The sequence below is a fragment of the Glycine max genome, chromosome 11 (genome assembly GCF_000004515.6).
Source record: "Glycine max cultivar Williams 82 chromosome 11, Glycine_max_v4.0, whole genome shotgun sequence".
NCBI lineage: Eukaryota > Viridiplantae > Streptophyta > Magnoliopsida > Fabales > Fabaceae > Glycine > Glycine max.
This window is the reverse complement of record NC_038247.2, coordinates 37,498,973-37,520,411: the sequence shown is the minus strand read 5'-3', so window position 1 is coordinate 37,520,411 and position 21,439 is coordinate 37,498,973. Positions and strand designations below refer to the sequence as shown.

Sequence of the window (21,439 nt, the reverse complement as noted above, 5' to 3'; positions counted from 1 at the left end):
GTCATGGGTGTTTGATGGGATCACCCACTTTTGAGTGGTTTGCTTAACATTTTCCTTCTTTCTATTGTCAACGTCATAAAAAAAAACAGCAATAACACAACCCACTCCGCCTCAGATCTGGATTTCATGCAGTTGAACAATAAGAATCATCTGATGATGAAGATCTTACAATTCACAAATTATTTTGATAAATTCAACTTAAAGATACTTTTGAAATACCAAAGTATGATGGTCCACATTCTCGACGATTGCGTGAACAGCAAGAATCTAAATCCCTTCGTCCCCCACATCAAAATATAAACCCCAACAAATTGTCTCGTGTCTTGGAATTAACTTGCACAGCATTCACACAATATTAAAATGCATAAGCTCCACGTTTTATATAACGTCCATTTCACTTTTCATGCCAGCACGGTCCCACCTCCCTTTCCTCCGTTTAACTTCCACCATATATCTCATCCCCACACTTTTCCTCTTCTTTCTTTGGCTCATAATAAAATCCAACTCGGCCTCTTTCGCACATATACCCAACCCTTTAAATCAAAACCTAAGAATTTGATATGAGAGAGCGATTGTGTTTCCGTTAGTATATATAAACGAATTGAAGCGTATCTACTATCTTACCCTTAGACATAACAATATCATCTAGCTAGCTAGCTAGCAAATAGCAATGTTAAAAAACCAACCACAACCAGATTGGCCTGAGCCCATTGTCCGGGTTCAGTCCTTATCCGAAAACTGCGAAGATTCAATCCCTGAAAGGTACATCAAGCCTTCTACTGATAGACCATCCATAAAAAGTTGTAATTTTGATGATGCCAATATTCCAATCATCGACCTTGGGGGACTATTTGGTGCTGACCAACATGTCTCAGCCTCAATTCTTAAGCAAATCTCAGATGCTTGCAAAGAATGGGGCTTCTTCCAAGTCACTAATCATGGTGTCAACCCTGATTTGATGGACAAGGTCAGGGAAACTTGGCGTGAATTCTTTCACATGCCCATGGAGGTGAAGCAGCAATATGCAAACTCGCCAAAAACCTATGAAGGCTACGGAAGCAGACTTGGAATTGAGAAAGGTGCTATTCTTGATTGGAGTGATTACTACTTTCTTCACTATCTTCCCTTTTCACTCAAGGACTATAACAAATGGCCCGCCTCGCCTCCCTCTTGCAGGTAATTAATTATTCATGTTACGTTGTTGGTTCTTTTTCAATTAGAATAGGATTTTTATCTCAATAATTCACCTTCACGTACGTATATATGAATTAAAAGATTAGTGAATTACTAACATGAAATTCTTATTTTCATTGGAGTTCTCCAATTAGAATTAGAATTTCATCTTAGTAGTAGTCCAGGTAATACATGTACAAATTAAAGGATTAGTGTTGGTCAGTGAGATAAAACTTTAATTTTGATTGAAAAATAATATTAACAATATTTAAAGAACTGTATCGATCGTCCTAAAAAAACAAACAAAGGTATGTAGTGTGTTTTATATATAGCAAGTAATTAGTAATATTTTTTTAATGAATTTTGGTTATGATTTCACAATAATGTAAGAAATTATAACTAAGTGCAATTGGCACCACAAACATTAAAGATCTTAAAACACAACAATGTAAGTAATTAATAATATATTGCTTTATATGCAGGGAAGTGCTTGATGGGTATGGGAGAGAGTTAGTGAGGCTATGTGGGAGGTTGATGAAGGCTTTCTCAATAAACCTTGGATTAGATGAAAAAATCCTTCAAAATGATTTTGGAGGGGAAGACATAGGGGCATGTCTAAGAGTGAATTTTTACCCTAAATGTCCACGGCCAGAGTTGACGTTGGGTTTGTCATCACACTCAGACCCTGGAGGAATGACTATGTTGCTTCCAGATGATCAAGTTCCTGGTCTTCAAGTTCGAAAATGTGATGATTGGGTTACTGTGAAGCCTGCAAAACATGCTTTCATTGTCAATATCGGAGACCAAATCCAGGTGAATAATCTTCCTCTCATACATGCCGTACTATTATCCCTATGCACAAAATTGTACACGTGGTGGGACCCGTGTGAAGTTGAATTGCTAGTTTAGTATCTCCTCAAACGTTTGAAGAGTCGAAACGTGTCCTTTACAGTTTTTTTGAACATGCAATTAAGATATTTTCCTACATATGTTTTTTCTTCTCATTTTTAAATTCGCAAACACTCACGTGAGATTGACGAAATTTAAAGTGAAAAGTGTGAACAATTCACTCTTTTTATCAGTTGAAATTCATTTAAAAAAAATTAAAATATTTACTATAAAATATGTAAAATTCACAAAATTCTATAGTTTTTTTAATAAATTTTAACAAATAAGATAGTGGTATGTTCAAAAACTATGTCGTTAGTATTCCTTATTTAAAATTAGTTAAGACTATCAATTATTTTAATTATAACTAAAGACAAATATACTTATTTTTATTTTATTTTCACACTCAAGGTAAAGATTTTACAGTATTAATCAGTTAACAATTATTTTATATATTTCTTTTAAAATAAATATTATAAACTTAGTTTATGATTAGATGGTGCTTTTATTAATTGTATTCGAATCAAATTTTTATTTTATTACTTTACTTATTTAATTATTTTGTATGAATCAAATTCCTAACAATAATTTACCCTAAAATAAAATGGGTAAATAGTTGATTATTTTTATTTCAAGTTTAGGACATCTGTCATATAAAATGTATTCTTTCTGAAAATTATGCCCACTTAAAAAAAGTGGATAAACATTTGACCAAAAAGGTTCAAGGATAGAGTCCTACTCCTAGGTTTGATGTGAAAAAGATTCCTTCACACTCTCAAAGAATATATCAATATAGCCCATCGAGCTAAAGCTATAGAGTATGTATATTGAATAGTTAGAGGTAGAGAAAAAGAAAAGAAACAAGATATATAAAATAATTAAAAAATAAAAAGTTCAAAGTAAGTACAAAATTAAGGATTTAAAAATATTAGTTATTTTTTACATAATATATATTATTAAATAAATCATCTTATACTAGCTAGGCATAAGCTCAGTTATACTTTTGTATTGCTGTGCTTTTATTTATCCTTTCTGAACCGTGAAAATTCCACTGTAACTAATAAAGTGACCAATTATAACCTCACCATATGAACGTAGAATAACCGCTACCAATCATGTGCAATATCACTATTCACTAGCGTTTATTTGTATATTTGACTGTTCAAGACCCAATAGGCCAATATATATGTTCTCTGACAAAAACGGTGGAATATTTTAATTTCTAAGAATATATGAAACGCACAAGGATAATGCATTCCGTCTCACTTCCTCACCTAAATAATAATAATAATAATTAAAAAAAAAAGTCACCACACAAATCAACAGTCTGAAATGATTCTCAAATCCGAAATGTCAGATATTTAGCATTATATGCTTATAAGAATTTCATATCCACATAATCATGTAAAGGGCGCATATTGCTAGACAATTTTACTTCTCTGTGCAATTCAAGATTTATTTGCATATATTTAGCTGCTTGATTATCAAGTCAAAAAAACTGTATTAGTTGACTAATTCGCTTTTTTTTTGTGTGTGCTTGATTAGGTTCTAAGCAATGCAATTTACAAGAGTGTGGAGCACAGAGTGATAGTAAATTCAGATAAAGAGAGAGTCTCTCTTGCATTTTTCTACAACCCCAAAAGTGACATACCCATAGAACCAATAAAAGAGCTTGTAACACCGAAAAGGCCCTCACTCTACCCAGCAATGACCTTCGATGAATACAGACTCTTCATTAGAATGAGAGGACCTCGAGGCAAATCTCAAATTGAATCTTTAAAGTCTCCCAGATGATCCATTCTCTCATAGGCTTTTATTGCTTACATTTTATGTCCATCAAATAGTAAGTCACTATTATCGTGATTGGTTTCACATTTATACAACATGTTTGGATGTAATTTTAAGAAATTAATAGTTATATATGATTTTTATGTCTGAATTGTATTTTCTTACTTCTCAAGAGTTTACAAGCACGCTATACCTTATTGATGTATAATTAATTGTAAATCCTGTAACTAAATCGGGATTTGTTTGCGCATTGAGCCACAGAGTAAGGATATGTAATGGTGATTGGATACTTAGATGTGATGTTTAGAAAAACTGTTTTCTACTTTGCTCTGTAATGGCTAAATTTTGATGGACCATCCAGATTCTTCCTAGGTGTGTAAATAAAGCTAGGTTTTGTCCCCACTTCCCAATCGATGATTGTGGTGATAATTAAGCACGGCATAATGTTAAGAGAGTGGATATCATCATATCTAAATTATTAAATATAGACACTGCTGTCTGCTTGATAAAGGCATAATTCAAATTCATGGTATACTACATCTTCCTGTCCTTATCTTTGCCAATTGTTTATTGATAATCATAAAAAAATATTCCTTTGGAAATAGTAGTTCATTTAAAAAAAACTACGAATATATTTGATGTATCATTCTCTTATAAGTTAAAAATAAGCTTATTGACACAAACTTTTTTTTTATAGGACACAGTTTAATTTCATAAATTTCTTCCATCAACTTATAATTTATAAGCTAACAACTTTTTTTTTATCCTCATTAAGAGACCATTTGGGGTAGTTGTGAATTTTTAGTTTTTGTATTACAAATGTAATTTCAAAATAAAACGTGTTTAACAAAAATGAAAATGAAATGATTTTTAAATTATTTTCAAAATATTTTTACACCCACTTTTAAAATTTTAAAAAAAAGTTTTATGAGTTTGGCTTTTAATTTAAAAAACACACAGTTTTCACATTTGACAAATGACACTTTTTGCTGCCACCACACTTACCATCATCACGACCACCAATATCACCTCTATCATTGTCACTACCACCATCATTATTGTTTTCACCGTCATAATTAACTGCTACTACCATGACTCCAAGCACCGCTACATATCACCACCACCACTTTCATCACCATCAATGTCACTATCACCAATGACATTGTTACCACCACCACCAATGCTATTGTCATCATTATTGTTACCACCACTACCACTACCAATAATAGCACCTCTGTCACCGCCACTGCAACCACCACAATTCACCACCCAACACCACTGACATTGCTACAACCACCACTAGTACTATCTCTATCATCGTCGCCACCACCATTGTTACCATCACCACTAATGTCATTATTATTGGTTGTCACCATCAATGTTGTTACCACCATCACATCGCCACTGCCATCACCATTTGCATTGCCGCCACCACCAATGTCACCTCCATCACAACCACCACTGCCACTGTCATTACCATCGAGACCACCACCGGTATCTCTAACATCATCCAGACATGGCAATGGGGCGGGACGGGGATGAGTATTGTCTCCCCAATCCCCAATCCCAACTCTCCAACATGTCCCCATATCCGTATCTGATACCCGACTGGTTAAAATTTATTATCACATCCCCGTACCTGTTGGGTATCGAGTATCCTCGACTTCGTCCTGTATCCGATTCAAATTAGAAAAATAATTTTTTTTAAGAAATATTAAAAATTTAATTTTAGAAAAACAAAATTGATTGTTAAAAATTTATTTTTAACTACTTATATATCAATAAATTTATTATAGCACATGTGTCTACAAGAATCGTTAAGAAAAAAATATTAAATTATGTAAAAATTCTAAAATAAAATTAACTAGTAATAAAAACTTTAGGCCTTTTGATTAAATTATACAAAAATTCTAAAAATTTTAAGTAGCGGGGCGGGTCCGGGTTCAGGGTCGGGGAGAATGTAGTAATCCCATACTTGTACCCGTACCCGTACCCGACTTTTAGTTATCGAGGAAAACCCGAACCCATACTCATACCTGATCAACTCGAGTATTACTCATCAAAGTTGAAACGAATACCCACGGATACAAATTTTCTTGTCATGTCTAACATCATTGTTGCTGATGATGTCACCACCATCGTCATTGTCGTCACCACCTCTTTTGTTTTTGTTCTCATATTCACTTAGTGATAAGTGATAACGTACATTCTCAATAGCATTTGTGTTGGCTCATCAATTGTCATTATCGTCTCACCCCTTAACAAAACCGATCATTATGTTTAAGAATAATATAATTAAAAATTAATTTAATGAAAAATAAGTTTATTTATTTAATTCTATTTTTTTTTAAAAAAGGATAAAAATATCACAAGAAATAAAAAAAACAAAACAACAAAAATCCTTTATAATATAAAATCATCAAATCTTTATCATTTTTTTATAATATAAAAATTTAATATTATTGTCCTAATTTTTTAATTATGTTATTAAAAATAAGTTTAAATATTAGAAGTAATATATATATATATATATATATATATATATTATTTATATAATTAAAATATATTTTTGTTATTTTACATTTACAAGTTAGTTTATCAATTAATTTCACTAAACACTTTCAATCCAATAAACTAATTTATAACTTTTTAGCTTGCGTATGAGCTAGTTTTTCTAAACACACTATAAGTATTATATTACAATTTTTTAATCCTAGTAATTTAGAAAAGAATAACTTCAGATTGCAATTAAAATAAAAATAAAATTGAATAAAAAATTATGATAATTAAATTAGTTTTTAAAAATTATAAATATCAAAAAATGGTTTTAAAAGTAAATGAACAAAGGTTTAATTTTTACGTACTGTAGATTAAAAAAATGCTATAAATTAATTATCAATCTAAATATGACTTTTAAATAGCTAGTTATTTCAAAAGCCAATAAACATAATCAATAATTAGATGGCACGCTTTTTTTCACTGTATATTTATTTAAATCAAATTCCGTTATAAATAAAATTCTAAAATAATACCATAACATGTCTTTTTTCTTTCTAAGTTCATCTAAATACATCTGTAACCTACCCTTACAACCTGAAGTATAATATTCCTAAAATAATATGCTGCTTTCATTTGCAATTCCTAAAATAATATCATTGTAAATTTATTAAAGCAGCATAATATCATTATTTTAGAAGCAGAATCACATGTGACTTTCGTTTGGTTTTTTAATTTACAACTAATTGTCTTTACATGTGACTTGTAATCTTGTTTCTTTTCTTTACTGTTTGAATGTTTGTCTGGACACATTCGTTTTCCTTAAACAATAATAAAATATGATATATATGCAACGAGAAGAAATTTAAGGACGCGTCATACTTATTTAAAAATTTAATATGAAATAAGTCTTTAGGTAAATTAATATGTTAAATTAGACATTAAAAAATGTCAGGCTTAGGAAAAAAAACCTATGATAAGTAATAAGTAAGATTTAGGTCTTAATTTTTTTAAAATAAACTAAACTTATTTAATTTAAGTCTCGTTTAACTCAAACTATTCCATTATCATTAACAAAAAAAAATTATTTCCAATATCCCTACTCTTATCCTTTGTTTAATGAAAGAGAAATAGATGGAGAGGAAAGAAATAAGTGACAAATAAAAAGGTGAGTATGTTTGATAAAGATAAAATAAGAGGGATTGAAACAAAAAATTGTGAGGCTCATTGATTTTTCCCTATCTATTTATCACATATTTATATTCACCTATTTATCTAGGTCATTTTTTTTTCCTTCTAGTTCTCCTAAACAAAAATAACTTTGTTTGTATTCTATTTATACTTATATATTTCTATTCACCTTTTTCATTTATAGTTATCATATTTTGTACTTATTTTTTTTCTTCCAACCAAACATATTTAGAAACTATTATTTGGTTAATCGGCAATAGTGTTTCGAATGGAAATCCTAGCCAGTGGTTTTTTAAATAGAAACTATTTGTAATTCTCCCAACCCCTTGAAATCTCTAAAAAAATCTATCAGTACGATCTTTTCGTTTTAACTTTTTGTTGGCTGTTTTTTTTCCTAATCTAATGTCTAATGATGTTCCTGTCATTTGCTTATGTGATTATATAATTTTCTTTTCCTTTGCAAATGGATATTTCGTTTTTGCCCCTGGCTGATTGATTGCAAAACCTTGTGTCCATCAAAATCAGTCTCATCTTTTTACAAAGAAAACTTAGACTTTTTGGATTTTCTATCTTAGCGTATGTTCAACTTTCATTTTCAAAAAACATCACATCTCTTGCTTTTAATGAATGTGTGTCGGATTTTGTATCATCACATCTTATATCATAAAAAGAAACTTAATTAATTTAGGTATATTTTAAAATTATTTTTTGGAGAATTTAACGTGATATTTTTATAAATTAATTTTTGTATAAGTTAATTTTAATTCATAGAAGAAGTTTATTTTAAGTTTTTTTTATTAATATTTACGAAGAAATTTATCTTTTAAAAAAACTCTAAATAAACTATCTTCAATATAACCTGAAAATTAAAATTATAAACTATCCCTTCAAAGCATGCAGAAGCCCTCATAGAAGAATTATCCGCATGATTTGAAGAGTCGCAGTTATTTATTTATTTAAACATACGATATTCTATCTTAATAATAATAAGAGATAAACCAACAATCATTATCATGCAATGTAGTTTGACTTAATATTGTTTTATGTGTGATCCCTAGATAAACCAACAATTATTAAGACAAACGGTTCCTGAGTTTAATATTCTAAAACACCGATAGCGTCCAAAGTTAGTATGGTCAAGTTTTCATTAAAATAAAAGTACACTTAGTCGTCCTAAAATAATTATTAGCGCTGCATAAACTAATGTATAATGCTTTATTTTGATAAATGTCTCATACATGACAGTGCAGTTTTCTATGTGTGAAAGTTGAATTTGTCGAACTCCGATCGACTACTAGCATCATATTCCCTACTAATGGTGGAAGCAGTGGTTAATATTAACCTTTCATTGTCTTTTTTTTTATACATATATAAAATATCATTCTCTTTAAGATAACGTAGTAGAACGCCATATGGGGTTTGGGTTCCTTTTGGTAATTTTCTTAATGTCACACTAATAAATTCATATTTTTTATTTGAAATTTTATTTTTTAAATAACTTTATAATATTAATTTGTCTGAAAAATTACAAGCTGTCAGAATTTTCAAACTTGTTAATACTAATCAAACTTTTATATATATATATATATATATATATATATATATATAGTTTTTCTTCAATTTTCTTTCGAGTTTGTGCCACCGGTGATGAATGGTCATGTATTATCAATATAATAATTTTTATTTTTATGTATGACTTTTAAAATAATTATTATAAAATTTAATAAATTTATTATTTATACATAGTAATTTATGATTAGATGATAGTGTAAATTTGTTTTATATTGTTAGTATATAACCTATTTTCTCAAACATAATTTATTTTATTAAAAAAATTATGACGAGTCTTTAAATAAGATTGTTTCATCATAATTTTATTTTTGTATCACATTTGTGTGAGATATTCATTAATAAAATTAATAGATATTTCATACTATTAACATGATGAAAATAAGTTTAGGATGAAGTAAGATATTTTTTATTTAAAAATTAAATTAATTATTAATTGTATGGAAACTTTATAACAAAATTAGTATTTTGAGTTATGTAATACTTCTTTTGTTTTAAAATAAGTGTAGTCTTAGATTGTTCTACACATATTAAAAAAAGTTAATAAATATGTAAAAGTGAATAATAGTTTTACAAATATTTTAATTAATATTACATCAAAAAGTTGAAGTGATATTTATCAAGGATATTAGTGGAAAAAAACAATTAATATTTCATAAAAAAACTAACAAAATAATCATTTTGGACTTTTTTTAAAAAAATATAACACTTATTCAGAGACAGATAGAATACACACTTTATAACCAGCTGATGATTTATGAAATGGACTAAATTCTCTAAGTATAACGCATTTTATTCTGAGACTTGATACTATTAACGTTGATCGTATTTGTAAGAATATGAAATGAACTAATTTCTCAGTATAACACACTATATAATGAGCTGATGAAAACTTTTATATACTTTTTTTTTTGCATGTAAAATAATTACATTGAGGTTATAACTTATAACCTTGCATATACTATCCAAACTACCTGTGCCTAAAGTGCATGAAAAGTGAGTATAACTTTTTTCAAAAAAAAAAAAAAAATAGTATAACTTGCTCACCCTTTTAAATTACATGTTATTGTAAGTTTTCTCATTCTGGTTTTTTGTGGTATCTGTTAATCACTTATTGTCTCAAATAATGTGGAAGGATACTCCGTAGAGTTGAACACTGAACCAATGCACACACAATGTCAATGACCATTTAAATATGTAATTCTATATGTCAAGCATACAATATTCGTTAAGACAATAGGTATAGGTGCACCGTGCCCATGTCCCAAATCCAACAGCTTACGGATAAACATCATATTCTAAACCAATTTTAAACACAAAAACAAATCATTCACCACTATCAAAATAAAATAAAAATAATCATTTGTCTCAGTTGCTCTAATGTAGCTGGCCCAATTGTCCATGACCATATTCAAGTCTGAATTGGGCTAAATTAAAATTAATGATTATACTATTGGATACATACGTTGCTAGCATAGGACTTTTGATGGTATATATCTTAATGTTAAATAATTGCTCATCTACGGGGAACTAAATATTAAAGGGACCATTGTTGAAAACAAGAAACTTTTACAATACAATGGGCTTAAAAGTAGTTATATATATTTCTGACCTAATGATTCATTAAAAATAAAATTAAATAATGAAAGTGGTTAGATGTCTTTATTTAGAATATTGTCCATACAAAATTCCAAAAGAAGAATTATAATTAAATCTCATGCATATTGTGTGCAGTTAACTGTTTATTGTCAGAGAAAAAAAAACTTATTTATTAGCCTAATTAAATTAGATTTTAATAATCTCATGCATATTGCCCTAGCTAGCTGGTGTCTCTGTTTCAGTTTTACTTTTCATGAGTGGCACGAGTCTCCTATAGAGGCTGCGGAAATCCTGGTTCAGGATGCTTTATCTATCAGTCAATTTGTTTATTTCATTATGTTTATGTACAAAAAACAAATTTAACAATCAGATGTTAAATGGTTGGTTCGTTTTTTAGTATAACTGTTAGCATCAATTTGACTTGATGTTTATTTTTTTATTTATTTATTTGTTGTTAATTATTGACTAATTTTCATGATAGTGTCATAGTAGCAAAATGTCAGTACATAATTTAGAGAAATTTCCAGAACCAATCCAACATAATTTAGATTATTTTTTTTCCCTTTAGGGAGATTTTTTTTAAGGTCAAACTCTATTTTTACATATATCTTTTAATAAAGGAATTAATTTCTATACATTATCAATACAATTTTTTTATATGGTGAATCAATCAAAATTATTGTGATTAAATTTTATGATAATTATTATAAAAATAAATAAACTTGTAATAATGACAATCTATAATATAAAAAACTTTTGCTAAATTAACGTGCATCTTTTTCTTTCAATAAATAAACTTGTAACAATGACAGTTTCCATTCCAATCCCTATTGCTTGTGCTAAATTAACGTGCATCTTTTTCTTTCAATACTACCGAACAAATGAGAAAGGAAGCTGTCGTGCTTCCATTTATTTTCTTCTTTTCTTTTAAAAACCAGCAATCATGTTTTATTTATGGTTATGGGTTCCGATCATTATCACCACATATTTTTCAGCTACAAACCATTTCATTCCAACTGTTACATTTGTTTCCTATTATTAATATTAATATAGTTTCATATTTTTTTTATTTTGTTTATCTAACTGCTTTGTGCATGTGTCAACAATTGCTTGTTCTTTTTTTTTTTTTGACAGTAACAATTGCTTGTTCTTAATGTATTGTTAGTCGATTATATGACCAATGTACCTATTGCAATTAATTAATGGAATTATAAGATAAATTAGGTTTGGAGATTCTGGAGAATCAATTATAATTCCTATACATTCAATCGAGATTTAACAAATTTATCAGGGTTCTTGTTGTCAAACATGATCATTGGGTGTTAGTAAAATTGAGTCTGGTAGTTCACAATTAAGAAGAGACACGATTGTGAAGGAACTAAGTTACATGTAAAACAATATGCTAGACTTTTCCTATGTTGAATGGTTAGTATGAGTGAAAATCGAGGTTGGCATGTTCCTATAATCTTTACGTTGACACAGTTCAATCTAATGAACTGAACTAAAACTTTATTACCTAAGAGAAAAGGTTGAGAAAGAACCAGGGAAAATGATACAAACAACAGAAGTATGAAAAATGTTAGTATAGGACAATTTTATTTTTAGTCTTCATAATGGGATTTGGGATTGTGGAAGATTTGGATATATATACACACACGGGAATGTTTTACTTCGAGTCATGTATACTAGAAATAATGATAATAAATCTTAAGGTTATGTCTGGATAAAATTTGTGAACATACTTTTAAGAATTTCAATGTACATTCTTGAATTCTAGAACATAAAATGAAGATGGAAGAATTTGTTGTTATTTTTTTAATCATAAGAAATTGAAATCAGGTCAAGTAATGAAAATTTATAACAATTCACACACATTGTTCAACCAACTGAATTAAATTCTCTTAATGAATTTCTTGTTTTGAGAAGAAAACTATTTTTGAATTCTCTAAACTGACATCCAAACATATACTTAGTTGACAATGCTGTGTCAACGAAATCTGTGTGAATTAGATCCCCTGTTTCGGGAAGTTCCAGGGGAACCGCTGGTAGAGCAACCTCCCACCACTCATTGGGGTTGCCCATATGGCCATGTAAGCACATGTTATCTTTTTCCACAGGAAAAGTTGGTCTAGTTTTTTTTTTTTTTTTTTAAAAAAAGAAACTAATCCGGTCTAATTTAAAATCTTATTTAAAAGTTTATTTTGTAAATAACTTGAAAAGTTTACTTTTAAATAAGGTAAAAAAAAAAAATCAAGTCTTTATGTAAACTAACAACATGAGTTAAGAAAGTCTAACTTAATTAGTTGAATATGATACATGAATTATTATAAATCACTTGATATTATCTTCGACACCTACAAATAAAAAAAACTAACAACATACATCTTTAAAGGAATAAATATAGAATTTCAAGAAATTAAAATAATAATAATAAAAACATACATCAATAATAATATATTATTTATATTTAATATGTCAACTTCTTAGATATAGATTTTTTTAAAATAATAATATATATTTTTAAAATAACTATGATCTACTTTATTTAATAAATAACCTTAAGAGATATTAAGTTTAGCTTAATAAGAGTGAGGCCATATCCATCAAGGGTTTGAAAATCTCCAAGATCAATTTTTTTCCTTGCAAAACTATATTAAGGTGGATTTGTATTAGGGGGAGGGGGGTTGAATCCTAAGCCATGGAGTAAACCAATGAGAAATGTCATGATTTTCACTCTACAAGTTCTAAATTCTCTTATTTTTGGGTCTTTACGGATTCATCAGTTTATGTATTAATCAATTACATCAAGTAACAACTTAGAAAAAAGAAACAAAGAAGGCATTTGATTTAAACTTGCACGGGATAATCACACAAAGCACTAGCTGCAGATTACATATTATACACAGTTAAAACCTAGACAAACAAACCCAACAAAATAATAGGATTGAAGGCTAAATTAGTTTCACTATATGCTACAGCTAAATTATACATCCATACAGAAAATAGAACATTTGCTGGTTTGAATTCAATCTAAAATTATCCTTGAGGGAAGGTGTACACCAGCAGCTTGCTCAGGACACGTAGCAAGTTTTACAATAGAACTAGCAGTGAGGTTGTACCTTCTCTGTATTTCTGTAAATCCTTCACATAGAACTTCCTCCACCCAGTTCTCCACCTCCGTATCCCGGTCTGAGACATATTGAGCTGCAAGAAATTGGTCCATGACTTCTGTCTGGATCTGCAATGCACACTTGGATCCGAGAATTTTGTTGAAGTTACTTCTGATCACTTTCAACACTCTATCTGCAAGAGCATCAAAATCATAAGGTTTAAAAACAACTGTTTCATCAACCAGATCACACAAATCTTGCAACCAAAGCTTTTGATTCTCAGTCAAGACAACATGATCAGAGTTTCCATCATTTGTTTGTTTCTGTTCATTCTCTTCTGCTGGGAGATTCAAATCTAACAGCCAATTTGATGTTGTATGTGCCCTTTTAGCTGTATCAGAGAGTAAATGCGGATCATGAAATTCATTGTCACCAATCAACTTTCGTTTGCTTAGGAAATTTAGATTAGGAATGGCATCTATTGAATTGTTTGTTAGACTGATGCTTTGGCTTCTGATGTCTCCAATCACATGTTCAACTTTTATCTTGATACCTCCCCCTTTTGCCCTCAGTATTCTCTCCTCAGAATAGTTAGAAGGTTCCCCTCTTGGCATCGAACTGTTTTGGTAATCTGAGAAAGAAAAAACAAACATTGTATTGTTTACACTAACTTCTCGTCCATGCGAGTCTGTAATTTTTCCTGTCTTGATGGCTTGACACAAACTATTTTGAGCTAGAATATCTGCCTTGTCTACATTTTCAAGGAAAACCACGGACAAGGGTTTCTTGCAACACTCCCCTACAATAAAATCAAGGGTAGTCTTCCCTCTGAATTTCACATTGCATCCTTTCATTTCTTCAGAACTTAGATCCACAAAAATAAAGCTCTCCCGGCTACCGTATAATAGCTCAGCTAGAGAAACAGCAATTTTCTTTTTACCAAGTCTATCATGTCCAACAAAATTCATCCAGATGTCCCCAGGCTGATTTGGTCCACGGTGTTTAACCCTCTTTGTAGGGCTGCAAACAATTGTTTTGACGATAGCCCGTAAAGCTTCATCTTGCCAGCATACCTCCTTGGAAAGAGCTTCAAAAAGAATTTTGGGATTTTTTGCATCAACTTGTCCACAATAGTCAAAACTTAAGCAGGATGAAGACTGTGATGGATGCTTCAACATATTCCCATCAGCCACATTATTGTTTGGAGAAAATCGACTTGGGATTTCCTTTGGAGGCTCCATTGTATATTGAACAGCAGGTTTCTTCAATTTATTGCAGGTAGGAGAAGAGCATATTCCTAACCCAAGATCTGTGGTTACAGAAGTTACAGATGTGGGAGACATTTGACTGCCATCACATACACTTGAATTGGACATGTTGCATGATCTTCGGTCACCTGAATCGTGATCTTCCACTTTCTGGAACATCTCAGCAAGTTTTGAATTATATTTCTCCTGCTTTGCCTTGAAAACTGCAGGAAAAGGACTACTTGATTGTGATGTAGGCATCATTTGCATGCCAACAGGTACATGGGAGTTGAGATTGATGTATTCACTAGGTGATTTGCTGCGGCAATTGTCAACGTCTTCCTTCTTCTTTTCAGCACCACAATGAAACCCCACAACAGTCGGAAAAGTATTTGCATCTCGATGGAGCAGATGCTGGGATAACTTGTCTAAGTTCTTATGGAGTGGCCCAGATTCACTACTATCGAGCAAAACACCATTATCTTTGGTCTGCACTGAATGAAAGAAAAGCGGTTTTTACACAAACAAAAGAAGGACTTCATTGATAAATTATAAAACAACTGCAGATGATTTACAATACAATCAACAGAACTAAAGTTACATTAACAAATGATCTGCAACGATGTCTTGTAGGAGGGGACTTAATTGATAAAGTATAGATAAACTCCAGATGATTTACAATACAATCAACAGAACTAAAGTTACATTCACAAATGATCTGCAAGGATGTCTTGACCTTAAATCTAGTTTGTTTGAATTTTCTCCCTGTTAGGGTTGGTAAATAGCCACATTCAATTGAAAAATTGCACAAATTTATAAAGAATTAGATTGTTGTATCTGAATGCTACACACCTTAACATTCAACCCTTTTGTTGAGCCAAATTCTGCAATCTGCAACCAAGGAGGCAAGCTAGATTGATGCGGATCAGCAGCTGAAGAAGCACAAAACCTTTCCTTGGAAGCAGCAAGGACTTCATGTTCACACCTTTCCCCACACTGGTGACAGTGGGGAACACAATAAAACGAGCTATTCAGTGGAGCTTTCAAATCAGACTGTGACGAAAAAAAGCCACCAAACGGTACAAATGAATCCATTAAGCTGTAAAACAAAAAATTACAGTTTAGACAAAACATGCACAAAACTAATCACTATGTAAAAGATCCAGAGTCCACTTTGTCATTCAAAATAACAAAAAATCATCACCATAACACCCCTTACCTATAGTACACACAACCCAAATCCAACTATGTGCTTTAAAATGTCAGCAACGTTAAAAACACTTTTTTTTTTAATGTTACGCATGTCATTGGAAGAAGTATTCCTGATTGTTCACCGAGATTAATCTCTTTCAGGGTTTCAGGGGATCTGAAGGCAGTCAAAAGCGAGTCACCTGCTGCCAACCAAGTTTTTTTCATACACAAGTCAATATTCAAACCCCTTACCACTTACTAAAGGGATCTGAATCCATCACTATTCGAATCAACCACTTGTTAGTGCATGTTAAAAACACTTGATTCAAATTAATGCGGCTTATTCTACGAAAAATACAAAAAATAACAATAAAATCATCACCATGACATAACACCCCTAACTTTTAGTACACAAAAACCCAAACCCAACTATGAGATTTAAAATGAATGCCAGCAATGTTAAAAACACTTTGTTTTTTCTTTTTTGTTACACATATCAGAAGGAGTATCCCCAGTTGTTCATTGAGACTAATCTCTTTCAGGGGATCGGAAGGCACTCAAAAGCGAGTCACCTTCTCCATATACAAGTCAGGATTTGAATCTCTGACCACTTGCTTAAGGGATCTGAATCCATCACCTCAAATCAACCACTTGTTCGTACATGTTAAAAACACTTAATTCAAAAAAAAAATTAACAGAGGTTTATCCTACGAAAAATACAAAAAATAATAAATTAATAAATAAAAAAATTTAAAACACGGAAACATTAGCATACCCCTCAAGCTTGAAACTTTGGTAGTATATATTAAAAATTAAAAAAGTACTAATAAACATATGCACATAAACGACACCAAAGTTCAAGAAATGGAATTATTATTATATTTAAAAGGCCTATTTTACTTTACCTGGACCTGGGACGGTGATAGGATTCAGAAGGAGGCTTAACAGAGGTAATAGGCAGAAGCTGCAAATCCCAGTCTTTCTCTATAGAAGGAAACTTCCCCACGAATTTCAAGTAACTCTCGTAAGTAGCCGCAGCACCAATCAACCAAAACTTATCATAATGAACCTGCAACAACTTCGCTAATTCTCCAACCACACTCTTCAGACCCTCACCTTCTTCATCGCTCACAAAACCCTTCAAGTCCCCGAAGCTCACCACAACACCGGGCCCCACACACTGCTCCGCCAAATTCCCAATCTCCCTCACGCGCCTCCCCACCACCTCCGCATCCCCACCCGCCACCTCCTCCGCAATGCAAACCACGCGCAGCCCCAGCAACTCCACCGGCAAAGCCCCTTCTCTCCGTTTCTCCACCGCCTCGGCAAAGCCACGCAGAGCGTCGTTCGCGCACGCGCCGAGAAGCAGCGGATTCTTCCCCCGGCTCCGCACCAGAACCTCCCCGATTCGCCGGAAATTCTCTCCGCCGCCGTCCTCGTCACCACAGCCGAAGAAGAACGGGAAGCGGCGCGGCGACTCGGATAAATTGCAGAGGAAAATCGGCGAGCCGCGGGGGCGGAGAGGGCGGAGGATGGCGAGTTTGATATCGGAGCTCCGGAAACCGGCTTCGGCGAAAACGCGACTGACAACCGGGTCGTCTAGGATTGACAAGATCAAATGCTGAAGCTCTACTTTGACAGAGGAAACAGAAAACGGCTGTTGCTGTTGCTGTTGCTTCTGGCAACCCCGATCTAATGGTGAGTAAGACCTAAATCAAAATTTAAGAAAGTATAATAATAGTTATATAGTAGATCATTTTTAGCAAGATAGATGAACTTCTTACCAACTTAACTTATTAGTAGGTGCTGAGCTTGAGTTTTAAATGTGTTTACCCTTGGGAGAAGTGGAAGTTGTCAGGGTGGCGCCGCTGGTTGGCCTGAGAGCGTTTTATGGCGGCCATGAGGGAGTTTGAGACGGGAGGGTCGTGGTCGGCGGAGGAGTGGTTGTGGGAGGAGGGGGCGCGGTCGAGGGAGACGGAGAGGCAGAGGTCCAGGGCCTTGAACTGGAGGCGTGGGGAATACGCGCAGTTTCTGGCGCGGGAGCAGGCGTCGCGGAGGAGGGGTGAGGATGGGAGGGAGAGGAGGGCGGAGACGGCGTGGAGCGACGTGGTTTGGGCGTGGCCGCGGCGGCGGGCGACGGAGACGGCCTCGTCGAGGGCGCGCGCGGCGTCGGGAGTTAGGCATTGGCGCGCGGCTGCCACGGGCGTCGGCATGGGGAGTGAGAGTGAGGGGCGCGTTTGAATTTTGTTGGTGGAGTTTCCTTATTGAGGAAAAACATTAACGGCTGGGTTTATTTCCCTTTTTTATTATTGGTGAATTAAGAATTTTGGAAAAGGACTTTTGTGTTGTTCAGTGACTCGTAATTTTGCGTTTTGCTCGCGGGATGTCTATAAATAAATGTATTAGTATAACAGTGGAAGTAGGAATAAGGATTAAGGACTAACACACTGCAAATTCTGCAGCTGCTTGCCTCTACTATAAATGCTTGCATCAAAATTTCTGACTTATATCAATACTATTAACACTTCTCTTACTTAAATTTTACTTCACTAATTATTTTATTTACTTAACTCATGTATAACTAATTTTTTGGTACAGAAAGTTCAACTAGTTAACTAGTAAATTTTAGCTTTTGTTTTATAAATCATATATTCATATTCTTCAAGTTAGTTAATGTGACAGAGTTTAAACTAGTCTCAAGTTGATTGAATACATATTTTGTTCTAACCATACTTAATAAAGTAAATAGTTAATTAGTTGTTGATTAACAAACAACAATCTGTCTTCTAAATTAACAAACAGCATTTTTTTTTCTTCACAAATATTATACTTTAAAAATAATTATATTCGATTTATCTGATGCTGAACATGGATACATTTTCTAAAACTGTAATTTAATTTACAAATTAATGATTATTATTTTTTCTATGGCCCCAGTATCCTAGATTGAGCCATATATAAGATAACCAGTAAAATACTCCCCCATAAACTTTTAAAAAATCTATAATTTAAATGTAAAATAAAAACGCATAAATTAAAATCTCTAACTAAATTAGAATAATCTCTTATTAGTCAATTTGTGTGCTCAATGATGGCCTGTGATCAACTGTTCAGTTAGGTTAGGTTGGATTGCATGTGGAAAAAAAAAATTCTTCGATAAATTTGTATCCAAATTGAATAATCTGCATTTATATAAATAAATATTTTCTTTTTATCTACATTTTAATTTTAACCTTTCAACGTTATTACATCAAATATTATATTGTATTATTATTATTATGCCACTACTATTATATTTTCATATGAAAAAATTATCTTTATATATTAACTATAATAGCATAGTTGCATAATATAAGGTAATAGAATAATATTAAATAGTATAATATTATTTTGTATTGAGGTTCTTGATGAGATAAAACTATTATAAATAAAGAAAAATGGTTAAAAGTACGAAAATAACCAATATAAAAATAAACAAATTTTATGAGTGGTCATTCTTTTGGACTTTCGGACTGGACTTTCATTCTATTGGTATGCATGAAAGAGGCAAGAAAGAAAAGGGGGGAAAAAATGGAAGTAAAAGAAAATGGTAAAATTTGGTGTGTTTAGTTGAGGTAAAAAGAGAAAAAAAAAAAAGATTTGAAATTATATGTGGAATCCACTAATTATAGGCTAAAAGAGTGGAAATGACACAAGAAAAATATAGTTGTTTGCATACAATACCAAAAAGATTTGAAATTATATGTGAAATTTACTAAACAGTCAGTTTAAAAAATTACTTTAATCCTTTATCTTATTTAAAATTTTTTAAAAATCATGTTAAAACATCGCTTTATTTATAGTGAGTGCATTTTGACAAAAACAAATGTTAAAAAATAAATGTTAAAAAATAATTTTCTTTAAAAATATTCGAAAAGAGAATAAGAAAAAAAGGAAACAAATTTTTTCATTTGCTTAAATTATTTTATGCATAATTTAAAAATAGATTAATTAAATTTTAGTCCCTCAAAATTTATTTGACAACTTTTAGTCTTTTATTAATTTTTTGTCAAACATTTTTAGTCCCTAAAAAGTTAGTCTATTTTTAGTTTTTTATTTATTTTTATTGCTGAAAATTAATTCAAATTATATAAAAATGTGGTACTAAAAATGGATAAAATAAGGACTAATCTTGAGTAATAAAAATAAATGAGAGACTAAAAATTCAAAAAAAAAATTAAGGGAATAAAAATGTTGATGAAAAATCAACGAAGAACTAAAATTTATTAAAAAAAAATTTAAAAACTAAAAATTGGAATCTAAAAATGTTAAGATAACTAAAAACTTAATTAATCCTTTAGAAAATATCTTTTAAATAAATTAACATAGTAAAACTTCTACGAATAAAATATAAGCTAATTTTGGCTAATAAAAAAAGTTCGTTTCATTTTTCATGTTTAAAATTACTTTTGAGAAATTTATACAAAAACTAGCTCATATATATCATAGCTTTTATATAGGTCAATCACCCGTTAAGATGACATCCTCATGCAGTTCCAATTTCCAAACATTGATAATGCTGGTAAACACATTATTCGTAGATACATATAACTCAGTTTATACCTTTTTTGAAAGAACAACTCAGTTTAGACCTTGCAAATTAAGATTTTGGAGTATAAATTGCACAGTAAAAAAGCACTAACTCGTTTACTAATGGATATATATTGGCAAAATATAAAACACGATGTTTTTTTATTTTTTCTAGCTATGAAATATGTCCCGTTTATTGTTGTATCATTTTAGGTTTAATATAATTTATATTTTTTCAAAAAAAAAAAAACAAGATGCATATGGCGGGACCTAAAGAAGATTGTGCAATTCATTGAGTGATGAGAAATGCGCACATATGTATAATATATTCTCTCTATTTCAATTAATATTCAATTCTGGGTGTACACTGTATGTATGAATTATGATGTATGGTATAGTCATTATTGACAATGGTTTTAAATTGGGATTGTGGTTACGGTTACAGTTGTATTGTGGTGAGTAAAAAAAAACTATATGGTAAGTAATTGTAAAAAAACGTGATTAATACTGTCACAATTAGGGTGATTATTGCATTAAAATGAAGTAAAATATCTTAATAGTGGGGTCACAATCATAATCATAGTTGCAAAACGCTATTTAAAATCATGGTATGGACTG

General features: G+C 31.3%; 3 protein-coding genes and 1 long non-coding RNA gene across 4 annotated transcripts; 2 read left to right on the top strand and 2 right to left on the bottom strand.

Annotated features, from left to right (window-relative positions):
* The first annotated feature begins 622 nt into the window (after positions 1 to 622).
* Positions 623 to 4,168, top strand: LOC100801693 (flavonol synthase/flavanone 3-hydroxylase-like). The gene is made up of 3 exons (NM_001289310.2): positions 623 to 1,176; positions 1,656 to 1,986; positions 3,607 to 4,168. The coding sequence occupies exons 1-3, from the start codon at positions 671 to 673 to the stop codon at positions 3,853 to 3,855; spliced, it is 1,086 nt and encodes a 361-aa protein (NP_001276239.1). The 5' UTR covers positions 623 to 670; the 3' UTR covers positions 3,856 to 4,168.
* Positions 4,169 to 4,956: 788 nt separating this feature from the next.
* Positions 4,957 to 5,438, bottom strand: LOC102659713 (loricrin-like). The gene is made up of 2 exons (XM_006591740.1): positions 5,116 to 5,438; positions 4,957 to 5,032 (listed from the first exon to the last, which is right to left on the bottom strand). Exons 1-2 carry the CDS (start codon positions 5,436 to 5,438, stop codon positions 4,957 to 4,959), a joined length of 399 nt encoding a protein of 132 aa, XP_006591803.1.
* An 8,094-nt stretch (positions 5,439 to 13,532) lies between these two features.
* On the bottom strand, positions 13,533 to 18,465 carry LOC100800606 (protein SMAX1-LIKE 8). Its single transcript, XM_006591321.2, has 4 exons — positions 18,086 to 18,465; positions 17,158 to 17,961; positions 15,914 to 16,160; positions 13,533 to 15,550 (listed from the first exon to the last, which is right to left on the bottom strand). The coding sequence occupies exons 1-4, from the start codon at positions 18,463 to 18,465 to the stop codon at positions 13,730 to 13,732; spliced, it is 3,252 nt and encodes a 1,083-aa protein (XP_006591384.1). The 3' UTR covers positions 13,533 to 13,729.
* Positions 17,810 to 18,748, top strand: LOC121173081 (uncharacterized). Its single transcript, XR_005887228.1, has 2 exons — positions 17,810 to 17,950; positions 18,056 to 18,748. It is a non-coding gene; the product is annotated as an uncharacterized lncRNA (long non-coding RNA).
* The last annotated feature ends 2,691 nt before the right edge of the window (positions 18,749 to 21,439 follow it).

Excerpts from the sequence above, each read along its gene's own strand:
- LOC100801693 (NM_001289310.2), top strand. The coding sequence starts at position 671 with ATGTTAAAAAACCAACCACAACCAGATTGGCCTGAGCCCATTGTCCGG. Across the intron at positions 1,177-1,655 it reads GCCTCGCCTCCCTCTTGCAG|GGAAGTGCTTGATGGGTATG; the intron begins GTAATTAATTAT and ends CTTTATATGCAG. Across the intron at positions 1,987-3,606 it reads ATATCGGAGACCAAATCCAG|GTTCTAAGCAATGCAATTTA; the intron begins GTGAATAATCTT and ends GTGCTTGATTAG.
- LOC102659713 (XM_006591740.1), bottom strand. The coding sequence starts at position 5,438 with ATGGGGACATGTTGGAGAGTTGGGATTGGGGATTGGGGAGACAATACT. Across the intron at positions 5,033-5,115 it reads AATGTCAGTGGTGTTGGGTG|CATTGGTGGTGGTGGTAACA; the intron begins GTGAATTGTGGT and ends TGATGACAATAG.
- LOC100800606 (XM_006591321.2), bottom strand. The coding sequence starts at position 18,465 with ATGCCGACGCCCGTGGCAGCCGCGCGCCAATGCCTAACTCCCGACGCC. Across the intron at positions 16,161-17,157 it reads TATCACCGTCCCAGGTCCAG|CTTAATGGATTCATTTGTAC; the intron begins GTAAAGTAAAAT and ends TTTGTTTTACAG. Across the intron at positions 15,551-15,913 it reads CAAAAGGGTTGAATGTTAAG|ACCAAAGATAATGGTGTTTT; the intron begins GTGTGTAGCATT and ends CATTCAGTGCAG.